The sequence below is a fragment of the Macaca mulatta genome, chromosome 7 (assembly GCF_049350105.2).
Source record: "Macaca mulatta isolate MMU2019108-1 chromosome 7, T2T-MMU8v2.0, whole genome shotgun sequence".
NCBI lineage: Eukaryota > Metazoa > Chordata > Mammalia > Primates > Cercopithecidae > Macaca > Macaca mulatta.
The window spans coordinates 89,198,980-89,214,384 of NC_133412.1; the positions used below are offsets into that span (position 1 = coordinate 89,198,980).

Sequence of the window (15,405 nt, forward strand, 5' to 3'; positions counted from 1 at the left end):
TGAATATAAGCCATGGAGTATGAGAGCTGACGACCACTGAATTTGCATAAAGGTACAGTGCCAGAATCTAGGCTAATATTAGAACTGGTGGTATTTTAGCAAGCTTAGAAATAGCCCATGAAAGCAGGTGTGAGTTTTGCTTCTGTGGTTTGGGGTGGGTGAGGGAGAGTGTGTTGTTTTTGTGCTTTCTCTTTGACTCGGGTAAACGTTTTATCTACAAGAGACTTGTGGGATTCTTACTTGGTCCACCTCCAGGTAACTAGGGTCTTAATATTAACGTAAGCTGCCTGGGATGCAGCCTACCTGCCATGGGAAACGCAGGGCACTTCCTGTTCCCAGCATAGAGTGACAAGGAAATTTACTCAAAGCGGTTACTCTGACATTAAATGTTTACTTCAGGAGGCATTTCTGCTTTGCCATCGAGAATTTTTCTCCCTTCCAAGAAAAAAGTAGAATGAAAGGAGGCAATTTGGTTTCATAGGGAGTGTCCATGTTGTCATTCTGAGTTTACTGATGAGCTTACGTGAGAAAGGAGGGTTCTGGGATGGGAGTTCTGTTGTTACAAGACATGAAAGAATGGCCTCTGTTTATCCCAGAGAGGAGAGTCCGTGAGCCCTTGTGAGTTGCCCTGAAACCTCTGCCAGGTCCCAGTTGAGAAAGTGTGTGAGTTGTGTGGTTCTGAGATCTGAACAGGCACTACCTGGTGACATTGGGGGGCTGAAGGAGCTCAGTGGCTGCAGGTGAACTGGAGCTCACCATCAGGAAGTAGCCAGATTCTCACCCCTCAGTGTCACCGAGTGTTCTGGCTTTAGAGGAAGGACTCCATGGTCCCCAAGCAACGGGGTGTTGAGGTCTGAGTCTCAACGCCATGACTCAGTGTGAATTGACTCAGCAAGTACCACGGCATCAGATTTGGGTTGTGGTTCCCTGTTGGGTCTGTACTTTAGATTGGTGACAAAGCCCATCCTCAGCCTTATTTCAGCCCAGATCTCAGTATTTATGCCACAGATGTTGTTAAGCCCCTCTGGGTGCATGCTGACGCTGAGGTCACACAGATGAGCCAGGAGTGGCCCTGGCTTTCATGAAACGTAGTGACGTAAAAGGTCCCAGCTCTGATGCTCCAGGATAAGGGCCAGGACAGAGGTGTGAACGCAGCCGTGGAAAACTTGGGCTAGGAAGCCATTTGTTCTGCTGGTAACACTTCCACAGCTCCACGTGTCCGGACTCTTGCCAGAGATGTCTTCGGTCTGCAGGATTCAGGAGGGAATCTGAACTTTTAGCCTGGAGCATTATCAACTAATAGATGAGTCTGAAACAAACTTAGTGAAATCTGATGGTTTTTTGTATTTTTTCCCATTGCTGGAATCCCAGTTTGGTTCTGCGGGAATCGAGTGCTTGAGTGGGATGCAAACAGGCAGGAAGGGCGCTCCTGCTCAGTTATTCCCAGTGAGCTCACGGAGGCACACAGGCCCCATGTCCTCCTGGCTGAGGCGTGGTTCCTAAGACAACCCTCACTGTTGAGGACTGCCAGGAGAGAGACACATTCAGCCCTGCAGGTCCTCTGGGAATCCGGTGAGCGTCGGCAGCATGCGGGAATGTGCGGGTGCCTCGTGGCCTGCTGATATCCCACACAGGTCACAGCCTGTCCAGTTCAGGACATCAGGGCCAAGAGTGGAATGGGAATACAGAGGCACCTCCGTGTGCTCATCCTGCTGACCATCACCCAGCCTCCAGGGCGCACAGCTGGCCCCCAGGAGGCTGCTTCCCAGCAGGGCAGGAATTCCATTTGAGTCTTGTCCCTGTTCCAGAAGGGCCGGGTATGTGTCCCCCAAAGGGGAGAGCATTCGAGAAGGATGGCTCCAGACTTGCCAGAGCTGACCCATGGGGAAAAAAAAAAAAAGGTGCTTTTTAAAAGATGAGTTTTATCAGCTCACACATCCTTCTAGAGTCTAATGGAGATTTTTTGTATGTGTGGAAATAGTAAACAAGGTCTTGAATCCCACAGAGCAAAAAAGACTTCCTTTTTTGGGCAGCCCTGGAAGGGTTGTTACTCTGGAATGGTTTAAAAGAGGCATCACATGGCTTGTTTGTGCTGATGTCACTGCCTCGCTGCCCCTCCAGTGGCACCTCCTCAGTCCCCGGCCACAGGGCACAAAGCCAAGCACATCTCATGCTTTTGGCCCGGGTACACTTCTGCCCAGGGGCAAGTCAGCTGGAGAGGAGTTCACATCCCAGCCATATGGAGATGCATTTCATGTCATTATGGCCTATTTTAATTCTTTTTAACCCCGATCGTTTTTCTTAGGCAGTGATGGGGAGTATGGAAAGGCAGGCTTATTTGTCATCAAGCTGCCAGTTTTTATCACTGCAAAGCACATCCCTGTGACATCTGTGACTGTCCCTTGGACAGTTAAGCGAGGGAGGGTCTCCTGGTGGGCCCAGGGTTACTCTTACTTAGATTAAGAGAAAATTCCTTTTTCCGGGGTCGTTGGCAATCAAAGTGTAGTCATCCTGTTGCACAGAGAACTCCATCCCAGCTCCACCCTTATGAATTTCGTAACCTTGGACAAATTATTTAATGTCTGAGTGCTTCTGTTCCCCCGTCTGTAACATGGGTGTATATTATAGTCAGTAGCACCTGCTTCACAAACTCGTGAGGACTTCATCAGTTCACACACATAACTGCCTCACTGCCTGGCACCTAGTGTGCGCACGGCATTCTGCTGTGGGGTAGACTTAAAATGGTGGCTAAAGAGATGCTTTTCCGGAAAAGTGGCCACATGGAACTCTCCATATCTAAGAAGCATACTGTGGGGTGCTTCATATTTTGTCTAATTCCTTTACCCCCAGAACAGGAACCCGCAACCTTCCTTCTGTAAAGGGCCATATGGTAAATAAGCATTTTTAGACTTGCAGGCCACGGTCTCTGTCCTAATGTCCTCAGCTGGTAGTTGTAGCTGGAAAGCAGCTGCAGCCCACATGGAAATGAGGGAGCATGGCCCATGCCAGTGCAGCGGATGTGCAGAGGTGGGTAGCCCCGGGTTAGACCCTGTGGAGATGCAGGCCCCCAGGCTCCAGAACGCTGAATTCTAGTGGATTCTGGATGGCTCTCCCTCACACCTAGGCCCACCCTCCCTGAAGGTTGCACCGTCTCCATCTGAAGGAAGCTGCCAGGTGGCCATTAGAGCCCTTCTCTTGGCAGGCCAGCTTCCAGGCCTAGTGGCTTATCTTACATCAGGGGCCTCCCCTTGGAATTTTCCCTGAAAGCCAGAGATGGGCAGGTGGTCTGTGGTTAAGCAGCCGGCCTGACAGGAGGCTAGATGCCATTGGGTGCTTTGAGTTTCCTAGATGTGGAGAGTTCTATGTGGCCACTTTTATGGAAAAGCATCTCTTTTAGGAAGAATTTTAAAACAAAGAGGAGAGCTTCCTGGTGAGAACAGAGGTGGAAAGGAAGGCACTTTGGTTTCACGCTCACGTAAGAGGGCTGTTGGCGGTCACTCCTCAGAACTATGGCCAGCCCTGGACGGTAGCCAGCTGTACCTTTTTGCCCCAAAAGTCTGTTTACCTGGGTCTTTCTGCGTTCTGGAAGCTTGTCAAAGCCCGGGCCTTTCCTGGGTCAGGGCAGCCGGCTTTCCTTGTCCGCGTGTGGCTGACTGTTTTCGTGGGGGGCCCTGGCCACAGCTGGCAAGACTTCCTTTGTCCCATGCGACTCTGAGGGCCTCACAGATATTTGCAGCCCAGGTGCTGTCGGAGCCCAGCCAATGCGACCAAGACACAGCACAAGCGTCATCCTGTTCTGCCTGTCCTTGCTTGTGGAGTGGACTCGTGCCCAGGGCTCTCCTTGCTGGCTCATTGGAATCTGGCTTCGGGTCTACACTGGGCCTCTTGTTTGGTCCAGAACAGCCTGACTCATCAGCTGGGGCTTGCCTGTGCAGGGCTGGAGCAAGCAGGTGCTAGATGGAGACAGCAGCAGACTCGGAGTGTGTATTTCTTCGTGTTGCAAGCCTGGCCTCATGGTGCCTTCTTCCTTTGGTCCTCTGCCAGGGGTAGCCCTGCACCAGGAGGAAGCTTAGAAATAACAGGTGGGACCTGGAGAGAGAGCGTTGGGGAAGCTGCGGTCACTCATCAGCCTTCTTAGAAACCGGGGGTTTCCTGCTTTCTAATTCTGGAAAGGATGTTTCAGCAGTGGCTGCATGAGATGTCTCAGATAGAAAACTGCTTATTTTTATTTCTTAGCACTGACACCATAAATAATACCTGTAACGATGGACAGTGCGGACCTAGATTAGTGCTTCTTGGGAAAGGAGAGTTTGGGTTTTGTACTGTGGTAGTGCTGAGTGAAGTGAACGGAACCATACGAGGTAAAACAGGAGACTCTGAAGGCCACTTGGGCCATCCAGGCAGAAAGCCAGGGACGGAGAGGGACAGTAGGGTTGTATTCAGTGCTCCCACCATACGCTTATAGGTGGGAAACCACTGCAGGCGGCCCATGAAGCCTCTTGGCCACATACGCCCTCCCAGTTTGGACCCCCCTTCCATGTGTCTTGGCTGCAGGTTTGAATTGATGCGCATGTGCTGGCAGTACAACCCCAAGATGAGGCCTTCCTTCCTGGAGATCATCAGCAGCATCAAAGACGAGATGGAGCCTGGCTTCCGGGAGGTCTCCTTCTACTACAGTGAGGAGAACAAGCTGCCCGAGCCGGAGGAGCTGGACCTGGAGCCAGAGAACATGGAGAGCGTCCCCCTGGACCCCTCGGCCTCCTCGTCCTCCCTGCCACTGCCCGACAGACACTCAGGACACAAGGCCGAGAACGGCCCCGGCCCTGGAGTGCTGGTGCTCCGCGCCAGCTTCGATGAGAGACAGCCTTACGCACACATGAACGGTGGCCGCAAGAACGAGCGGGCCTTGCCGCTGCCCCAGTCTTCGACCTGCTGATCCTTGGATCCTGAATCTGTGCAAACAGTAACGTGTTTGTTCAGCGGGGTGGGGGGAGAGAGAAAGTTTTAACAATCTATTCACAAGCCTCCTGTACCTCAGTGGATCTTCAGAACTGCCATTGCTGCCCGCGGGAGACAGCTTCTCTGCAGTAAACACATTTGGGATGTTCCTTTTTTCAATATGCAAGCAGCTTTTTATTCCCTACCCAAACCCTTAACTGACATGGGCCTTTAAGAACCTTAATGACAACACTTAATAGCAACAGAGCACTTGAGAACCAGTCTCCTTACTCTGTCCCTGTCCTTCCTCATCCTCTCTCTCTCTCCCTCCCTTTCTCTCTCTCTCTCTCACTTTTCTCTTTCTCTCTGCTTCATAATGGAAAAATAATTGCCGTAAGTCCAGCTGGGAAGCCCTTTTTTATCAGTTTGAGGAAGTGGCTGTCCCTGTGGCCCCATCCAACCCCTGTACACACCCACCCGACACCGTAGGTCATTACAAAAAAAACACGTGGAGATGGAAATTTTTACCTTTATCTTTCACCTTTCTAGGGACATGAAATTTACAAAGGGCCATTGTTCATCCAAGGCTGTTACCATTTTAACGCTGCCTAATTTTGCCAAAATCCTGAACTTTCTCCCTCACCGTCCTTGCGCTGATTCCTTGTGTCCGGAGGCATGGGTGAGCGTGGCATCTGGTTGCTCCGTTTTGAGAGACACGCTGGCGACACGCTCCGTCCGTCTGACTGCCCCTGCTGTGCTTCTCAAGGCCACATGCACACAGGTCTCATTGCTTCTGACTAGGTTATTATTTGGGGGAACTGGACACAATGGGACTCTCTCTCAGTGAAGGTGGGGAGAAGCTAAACTGGCTTTCCTGCCCTGCCTCCCCACCCCCGCCCAACCCCCAAGAATCTGGTGGCCATAGGCCCTGAAGCAGCCTGGTGGACAGGCTTTGAGTCAAGGGGCCCCATGCCTGCTTCTCTCCCAGCCCCAGCTCCCCCGCCCACCCCCAAGGACACAGATGGGAAGGGGTTTCCAGGGACTCAGCCCAACTGTTGATGCAGGTTTGCAAGGAAAGAAATTCAAACACCACAACAGCAGTAAGAAGAAAAGCAGTCAATGGATTCAAGCATTCTAAGCTTTGTTGACATTTCTCTGTTCCTAGGACTTCTTCATGGGTCTTACAGTTCTATGTTAGACCATGAAACATTTGCATACACATCGTCTTTAATGTCACTTTTATAACTTTTTTACGGTTCAGATATTCATCTATACGTCTGTACAGAAAAAAAAAAGCTGCTATTTTTTTTGTTCTTGATCTTTGTGGATTTAATCTATGAAAACCTTCAGGTCCACCCTCTCCCCTTTCTGCTCACTCCAAGAAACTTCTTATGCTTTGTACTAGAGTGCGTGACTTTCTTCCTCTTTTCCCGGTAATTGATACTTCTACGACATAATTTGCCATGAACTGTTTGATGCCTTTTTATAAATACATCCCCCCTCCCTGCTCCCACCTCCCCCTTTAGTTGTCTTCTAACCCGTAGGCTCTGTGGGCACGAGGCTGGTGAGGGCACGAGGCGGAAAGAAGGCTGGGCACCCGTCCTGAGAGGGCCGTGCTCCTCTCCCCAGCCCGCCCTCACAGCATTGGAGTCTGTTACAGTGCAAGACATGATACAAACTCAGGTCAGAAAAACAAAGGTTAAATACTTCACACGTCTTTGTTCAGTGTTTCCACTCCACCGTGGTTGAGAAGCCTCACCCTCTCTTTCCCTTGCCTTTGTTTAGGTTGTGACACACATATATATATTTTTTTAATTCTTGGGTACAACAGCAGTGTTAACTGCAGACACTAGGCATTTGGATTACTATTTTTTTTAATGGCTATTTAATCTTTCCATCCCATGAAAAACAGCTGTTGAGTCCAAGGGAGCAGCAGAGCGTGGTCCGGCAGGCCCTGCTGTGGCCCTCGCCAGCACCCTCACCAGACCGACCGACCTGTCTTTGGAACCAGAACATCCCAAGGGACCTCCTTTGCACTGGCAGGGAGTGGGACCCTGGGATCCAGGCTGGCCCAGGGCGGCATCCTCAGGGCTGTGCCAGCTGGAGCGCCAGGTCGGGGCAGCGCAGACGCCACGGTGGCCCAAGAGCCCCTTTGCTCCCTGCCAGGGGACCGGGGCTGTGGTGCTGGCCCTCTTTCCCTCGGCCAGGAATCCAGGTCCTCGGGGCCCAGGGGTCTTGTTTAGTTTTGTTTTGTTTTTAGCACTTCTCACGAGAGAGATGACGGCACAAGAGTTGCTTCTGGGATGGAAATGTTTAGGAGTAAGAACAAAACTGGGATATGGTGATTGCTAGTTGTGACTGAAGATTAAACACAAAAAAAAGTCTGTAGTGCTTTTTTTGCTTGTCAGCAGTTTGTCTCACTGCTTTCTCTAGCCTCTATCCCATAGTGTGTTCCCTTTTAAAAAAGAAAAAAGAAGGTATTATATGTAGGAGTTTTCTTTTAATTTATTTTGTGATGCCAGTTTCAATCACTGTAGAGAAGCCCCATTATGAATTTAAATTTCAAGGAAAGGGTGTGTGTATGTGTGTGGGGTGTGTGTGTGTATGAGTGATGGGACAGTTTTTGATTTTTTGGGTTTTTTTCCCCCCAAACATTTATCTACCTCACTCTTATTTTTTATATGTGTATATAGACAAAAGAATACATCTCACATTTCTCAGCACCTGACAATAGGCCGTTGATACTGGTAACCTCATCCACGCCACAGGCTCCACACCCAGGTGATGCAGGGAGAAGCCAGGCTGTATTCCGGGGTCAAAGCAACACTGACTCACCTCTCTGCGTATTTCAGACAGCTTGCCTTTTTCTGAGATGTCTCGTTTTGTGTTGCTTTTATTTTTATTATTATTTTTTTTCTATCTTGGTTTCCACCAAGGTGTTACATTTTTCCTCCTCTCCTAGCCAGTGGCCTTGTGAGGCCAAGGAGGGCACCAGAGCACACTTTCGGGGGGCCACCAGGCTGTCCCTGGCTGGTTGTCTTTGGAACAAACTGCTTCCATGCAGATTGAACACATTTCATCCTTAAGAGAGCAATTGTTCCTCAGGTTCTGAGGACAGGAAGGTGTCCAGGCAGCATAGTCTCTGTGAGAATCTCCTGGGTAAAGGCATATTGGGTTTGCTCCCTTTGCTGCTGCTCCTGCATCCCTGGAGGAGGCTTGCACCGAGGCAGGGCCATGCGGCCATGGCTGCTGCATTCATTCAGCACAAAGGTGCAGGTGCAGCAGCAGCTGGAGAGTAAGATCTGCCCAGCCTGTGCTCCAGAATGCAGAGGCTCCTAACCTCACAGCCAGTCCCTAATAGAACACACACAGGAGCAGAGTCTCCTCCCCCTCCAGGCTGCCCTCTCAACTTCTCCCTCACCTCCTCCTCCCCTAGGGGTAGACAGAGATGTACCAAACCTTCGGGCTGGAAAGGCCAGTGGTCGGCGCCGAGCCTCCGTGGTGTCTCACCCCCCGCCAGGGCTGAACCTCCGTCTGTCCCTGGTCCTGCTGCTCACAGGACAGACGGCTCGCTCCCCTCTTCCAGCAGCTGCTCTTACAGGCACTGATGATTTAGCTGGGAAATGTGGCGGGCAGCTTTCCCCAAGTGTGGATGGTTCCTTTGCAATTCCAGTACTAAGTGAATGCGCTCAGGAGCCTTTTTCCTCCTGCCAGAACAGGACCCATCTCTCCCAAGACCCCGGGGATCTTAAGGTCATTGAGAAATACTGTTTGATCAGGGTTTTCTTCTTCCACACTGTAGGTGACCCCTTGGAATAATGGCCTCTCCTCTCTTTTGCACATACCTACCGGTTTCCACAACTGGATTTCTACAGATCGATCAGCTGGTTATAAGGGTTTTGTTTAAACTGTCCAAGTTATTGATGTCATTTTGTTTTTGTCTTATGTAGGTGGCTTTTCTTTAAGTAGAAAACACTAGCAGTGTAGTGCCCATCATAACAAATGCTTCAGAAACACTTCAATAAAAGAGAAAACTTGGCTTGTGTGATGGTGCAGTCATTTTACTGGACCAACCCACCCACCTTGACTATACCAAGGCATCATCTATCCACAGTTCTAGCCTAACTTCACGCTGATTTCTCCGCCTCTTGATTTTCCTCTTTTGTGTCCAAATAATCTTAAGCTGAGTTGTGGCATTTTCCATGCAACCTCCTTCTGCCAGCAGCTCACACTGCTTGAAGTCACATGAACCACTGAGGCACATCATGGAATTGATGTGAGCATTAAGACATTCTCCCACACAGCCCTTCCCTGAGGCAGCAGGAGCTGGTGTGTACTGGAGACATTGTTGAACTTGAGCTGTGTGAGACCCAGACCACCCCAGGTCTCCTTCGTTTGACATACCGTTGGATGTCATGACGTTTGACATACCGTTGGAACGAGCCGCCTCCTCAGAAGATGGAAGACCATGTTCGTGGCCGACCGGGCCTCTCCTTCTGGCCTGTTTCTTAAGATGCGGAACCACATTTCAGTGGTAGGAAAAGTGGCTTCGTAAAATAGAAAAGCAGTCACTGTGGAACTACCAAATGACAAGATGCTCGGTGCAAATAGGGGTGCTTTGGGATAAAAGATTTATGAGCCAACTATTCTGTGGCACCAGATTCTAGGCCAGTTTGTTCCACCGAAGCCTCTCCCACAGCAGTCCACCTCTGCAGGCTGGTGACCGAATGGCTTGTAAGTGGCTCTGTGGCAAGATCACACTGAGATCAGAAGGCTAGGATGCTTGTCTAGTGTCCTTAGCTGTCACATTGGGTCCTTCCAGGGTGGCCAGACAGTGTTGGTGGCCACTTCCTTCTAAAACAGGCACCCTCCTGGTGACAGTGACCCGCCATGGTATGCCTTGGCCCATTCCAGCAGTCCCAGTTATGCATTTAAAGTTTGGGGTTTGTTCTTTTCGTTAATGTTACTCTGTGTTGTCAGCTGTCTTTTCATTTCCTGGGCTAAGCAGCATTGGGAGATGTGGACCAGAGATCCACTCCTTAAGAACCAGTGATGAAAGACACTTTCTTCACTCTGAAGTAGCTGTTGGTACAAATGAGAACTTAAAAGAGAGGATGTTATTTAGACTGAACCTCTGTTGCCAGAGATGCTGAAGACACAGACCTTGGACAGGTCAGAGGGTTTCATTTTTGGCCTTCATCTTAGATGACTGGTTGCGTCATTTGGAGAAGTGAGCGCTCCTTGATGGTGGAATGACCAGGTGGTAGGTACGGAACCATTGTCACAGGGATCCTGGCACAGAGAAGAGTTACGAGCAGCTGGGTGCAGGGCTTGGAAGAAATGTGGGCAATGTTTTGAACTTGTTGGTTTCTGAAGCTATCAGACCACATCAAGGCTCAGCAGTCATCCATGGGCATTTGGTTTCAACAAAGAAACCTAACATCCTACTCTGGAAACTGATCTCGGAGTTGAGGCGAATTGTTCAAGAACGCGAACTACATCGCACTCGTCAGTTGTCAGTTCTGGGGCATGACTTTAGGGTTTTATTTTGTTTCTGCAACAACATAATCACTCATTTGTATGTCCACGTGTGTGTGTCCGCATCTTTCTGGTCAACATTGTTTTAACTAGTCACTCATTAGCATTTTCAATAGGGCTCTTAAGTCCAGTAGATTACGGGTAGTCAGTTGACGAAGATCTGGTTTACAAGAACTAATTAAATGTTTCATTGCATTTTTGTAAGAACATAGAATAATTTTATAAAATGTTTGTAGTTTATAATTGCCGAAAATAATTTAAAGACACTTTTTTTCTCTGTGTGTGCAAATGTGTTTGTGATCCATTTTTTTTTTAGGACACCTGTTTACTAGCTAGCTTTACAATATGCCAAAAAAGGATTTTTCCCTGACCCCAGCCGTGGTTCACCCTCTTTTCCCCCCATGCTTTGTGCCCTAGTTTATAACAAAGGAATGATGATTTAAAAAGTAGTTCTGTATCTTCAGTATCTTGGTCTTCCAGAACCCTCTGGTTGGGAAGGGGATCATTTTTTACTGGTCATTTCCCTTTGGAGTGTAGCTACTTTAACAGATGGAAAGAACCTCATTGGCCATGGAAACAGCAGAGGTGTTGGAGCCCAGCAGTGCATGGCACCGTTCAGCATCTGGTTTGGTTGGTCTGGCTGCCGTCATTGTCACGCAGTGCCATGGACATGGGAAGACTTGACTGCACAGCCAATGGTTTTCATGATGATTACAGCATACACAGTGATCACATAAAAGATGACAGCTCTGGGGCACACAGGCCATTTGCTTACATGCCTCGTATCATGATTAATGCTTTTTGAAGGCAGAATCCCGAAGATAACATATCTCCAATACAGAAAACAATTCTTTTTAATACTACAGCATACACAAAAATTTGTTCTAAAGTTTGACTCCACTTCCTCTAACTCCAGTGGATTGTTGGCCATGTCTCCCAACTCCACAGTATCTCTGTTGTGGGAAACACCTGGGTTTTTGCACTACATGGGAGAAAGACCCGGAAACTATTTGGGTTGTTTTCAACTTTTCATTTGGATGTTTAGCGTTGCACACACACATCCACAGGTGGAAGAGACGCCTGGCGAAAACACCTGTCTGCTTTCTAAGCCAGTGAGGTTGAGGTGAGAGGTTTGCCAGAGTTTGTCTACCTCTGGGTATCCCTTTATCTGGGATAAAAAAATCAAACCAGAAGGCGGGATGGAATGGATGCACCGCAAATAATGCATTTTCTGAGTTTTCTTGTTTAAAAAAAGTTTTTTTAAAAAAGTAAAAAAAAAAAAAGGTAATAACATGGCCAATTTGTTACATAAAATGACTTTCTGTGTATAAATTATTCCTAAAAAAAACCTGTTTATATAAAAAATCAGTAGATGAAAAAAATTTCAAAATGTTTTTGTATATTCTGTTGTAAGAATTTATTCCTGTTATTCCGATATACTCTGGATTCTTTACATTATGGAAAAAAGAAACTGTCTATTTTGAATGGCTGAAGCTAAGGCAACGTTAGTTTCTCTTACTCTGCTTTTTTCTAGTAAAGTACTACATGGTTTAAGTTAAATAAAAGAATTCTGTATGCATTTCTATCTCTGGTTTTGTTTTGTCCCTCCTGGAAGCATCACCACACTTTGGTGGCAGGGAAGCTGAGCTACGTGGGGCACGTGTGTTCACGCATGTTGCCTGGAAGCATTCTCCACAAAAGCATTGCCTCTTCTCTGACAGCTGAGCTTTCTCAGCATGCAAATTGCTAGTGAAGACGACAGGGAAGCTATTCCATTTCTCACTCCATTAAATCAACTGGAAAGAAATTTGAATGCATAAATTACGGAAATCTGTACTGCAGTTCTGACTGATTTGTGGACTTTTTTCCTATACCTTCCACTAACAACAGTCAGGCCAAGGCAAGTCTGATCTGCATGACTCCAGGGCAGAGGACTTCAGTTCTTCACATTTCCCGTGTGCTTTTTGGTCTTTCACAGCTGACATGCCCGCCTCGGGGGATGCTGGTGAGAACCCAGTGGGCCACACACAGGATGCGGCTCACTGGAGGAGCTCCAAAGTCTTAGTTACTTTCTAGCTGCTGCTTAGTGATCTCTGTCTGCCCCAGGGACACTACAATGTAAATATTATTTTTGTCAGGGGAAATGGCTATGTATGGCAAGGTGCGAATGTTCTAGAATCAGACTAAGGATTCATAGACACATCAGGAGGAGAAGCTGGTCATTTCCCTCAACTTTATCATGGGAAAATAGCAAAATCAGGCCAGTAGAAGAAGAGCTGCCTAGCTATGTGTAGGTAGGAGAAGTAAACCAAAGACCATGGTTACTTCAGACCTGTTGAGCCTCAGAAGTGTTTGCACCTAAAAGCAAAAGGCCTTTCTGAAAGGGGACTCTCTGCTGGGCTCGGTGGCTCACGCGTGTAATCCCAGCACTTTGGGAGGCCGAGACAGGTGGATAACATGAGCTCAGGAGTTCGAGACCAGCCTGGCTAACATGGTGAAACCCCATCTCTACTAAAAATACAAAAAATTAGCAGGACATGGTGGCAGCTGCCTGTAATCCCAGCTACTTGGGAGGCTAAGGCAGGAGAATCACTTGAACTCGGGAGGCGGAGGTTGCAGTGAGCCAAGATCGTGCCACTGTACTCCAGCCTGGGTGACAGAGTGAGACGCCGTCTCAAAAAAAAGAGGGTACTCTCAAACTTTGCATTGCTTCAGGGTTACTGCTCACTGCTGTCACCAAGTGCCTGGCACTCAGGGGATCTTCATTAGGTGACTGATGACAAGGCGGTCTCAATTCTGAGGCTGGAAAGCCTAACGGGGCCTCCCTCTTTCCTGGGCAGGTTGGTGCTGCACTTGCAGGTTGCCACAGTGCGGTCTGCACTTGGCCTGCCCAGCCAGAAGGAGCAGCAATGTCTAAGGATGAAGGTGCTGGGTCTTTAGAAGCATTAGAACTTTTCCCCCTGTGCCATTTCTTAAGACTGCAAGCCCTCAAGAGCTGGTTCTTCATTTACCCTCCCCAAGTCCAGGTGGGCGGTTTTTGTAGTGTTCTAATGTTACTAAAAGACCTTCACATGCATTCTCTCACCAGGTGTTCACAATCACCCTGCAAAGAAAGGATTTTAATTACTCTTACAGATGAGCAAACATACAAGCATGCTCAAGACCCCCCTTCCCACCTCCCCGCCAACTATTAAATAATGACCAACCCAGGACTCCGCCTTTTCTGCTGTGGTTCTCAAACTGACTTCAGCACTGCCAGAACTAAGCAGGCTCTGTGCATACTGACAAGGGATGCTGGGCGAAGTACACAGCCCAGGATGTGAATGAGCCTTCTGGGGTTCTCCCTGGAGAACTTCAGAGGCCACAGTGGGGGAAATGATGGGGAAGTTCATGAAGAGGGAGCTCTGGGCCTCCCAAATGGATAATATCTAAAAATTTTAAAAATGTTATGGCATGTTGCCAAGGAGTCTGAAATATAACACTGGAGCCCAGTCCTGGGGGCCCCTTGCTTGACAGTGTCCTGGGACAGAATTGCCCATAGCACAAGCAGATCTCCACATTACCAACCAGGCAGCCAGACCTGTCCACGCCACCCAGCACCACCTCTCCCATCCCCCAACATGCGGGCTTTGATCGGTTTTCTAGCAAATGATCCAGGTATACTTGCAAAGGGAGTCCTCTAAAGGCCACTCCAAATGCAAAAAGTGTGCTGGCGGCCTTGACTGGTTCCTTTGGTTTTTCATCTTCTTGGGTTTTTCTTGTTTGTTTGTGGGTGGGTGGGTGTGTGTGTGTTTTTGAGATGGAGTTTTGCTCTTGTTGACCAGGCTGGAGTGCAATAGTGCAATCTCGGCTCACTGCAACCTCTGCCTCCTGGGTTCAAGCGATTCCCCTGCCTCAGCCTCCCGAGTAGCTGGGATTATAGACACCCACCACCACACCCGGCTAATTTTTTTTGCAATTTTAGTAGAGACTGGGTTTCACATGTTGGTCAGGCTGGTCTCGAACTCCTGACCTCAAGTGATCCGCCCACCTCGGCCTCCCAAAGTGCTGGGATTATAGGTGTGAGCCACCGTGCCTGGCCTGGTTCCTTTGTTAGGAAGCTGCAAATGCTTTTCTTAGTAGTGAATGAATCTGAACACTAAATGATGAATTTTTTAAATTTAGTCAAGTGAAAAATGGTAGCTGTAATCACACCAACAAGAAATTTCCCAGAGCTTAGCTATCTTCGCTCACTTCCTCCAAAAAAAAAAAAAAAAAGCAATGTTACCAATAGGACTCCCAACGGAAATCTGCCCCTAGAAAACACTGAACAGGTAGATTCTTGCTGGGAGAAGCCTGGCACAAGACCCAGCGCTGTGTCATAAAAGCAAAAGATAAAACAGAAAGGAGATTCTGTTTTTAAAAAGGGATGACACCGTGGAGAGAAGCTAAGCCCAGCTATTAACCTGTGCTTTAGGACCAAACACTACCAGTATGACTATAAAATGGTGCAGCTGCTGTGCAAAACAAAATGGCAGTTTCTTAAAAAATTAAACACAGAATTAGCATTGAATCCAGGCATTCACCTCTGGATGTTTACCTGAAAGCAAGGACTTGGACACATATTTGCACACCAGTGTTTGTAGCAGCATGATTTGCAACAACCAAAAGGGGCAAGTAACATAAGCGTTCATCTAAAGATGAATGGATAAACAAAATGTGGTCGATACCTACACTGGAATATTATTCAGCCTTCAAAAGAATGAAATCCTGTCCCATGCTACAACATGGACGAACCTGGAGGACATGAGGCTGAAATAAGCCAGATGCAAAAGGACCAGTGCTGCATGACTCCCTCATGTGAGCTACCTAGAGTCAGATTCATAGGGATGGAGGGTGAAATGGTGGGCGCCAGGGGGCTGGGAAGAAGAAGGAATAGGGAGTTAACAG

The 15,405-nt window shown here is 48.3% G+C and overlaps 1 protein-coding gene across 2 annotated transcripts in view; it reads left to right on the forward strand.

Moving 5' to 3' along the window:
- IGF1R (insulin like growth factor 1 receptor) overlaps positions 1–12,055 on the forward strand; it is a 319,009-nt gene extending 306,954 nt beyond the window's left edge. Inside the window, exon 21 of one of the 2 annotated variants that reach the window (XM_015143119.3) lies at positions 4,555–12,055. In XM_015143119.3, coding sequence (XP_014998605.1) covers positions 4,555–4,936 — 382 coding nt within the window. In that variant the 3' untranslated portion in view covers positions 4,937–12,055. 2 annotated transcript variants of the gene reach the window in all.
- Positions 12,056–15,405: the final 3,350 nt, after the last annotated feature.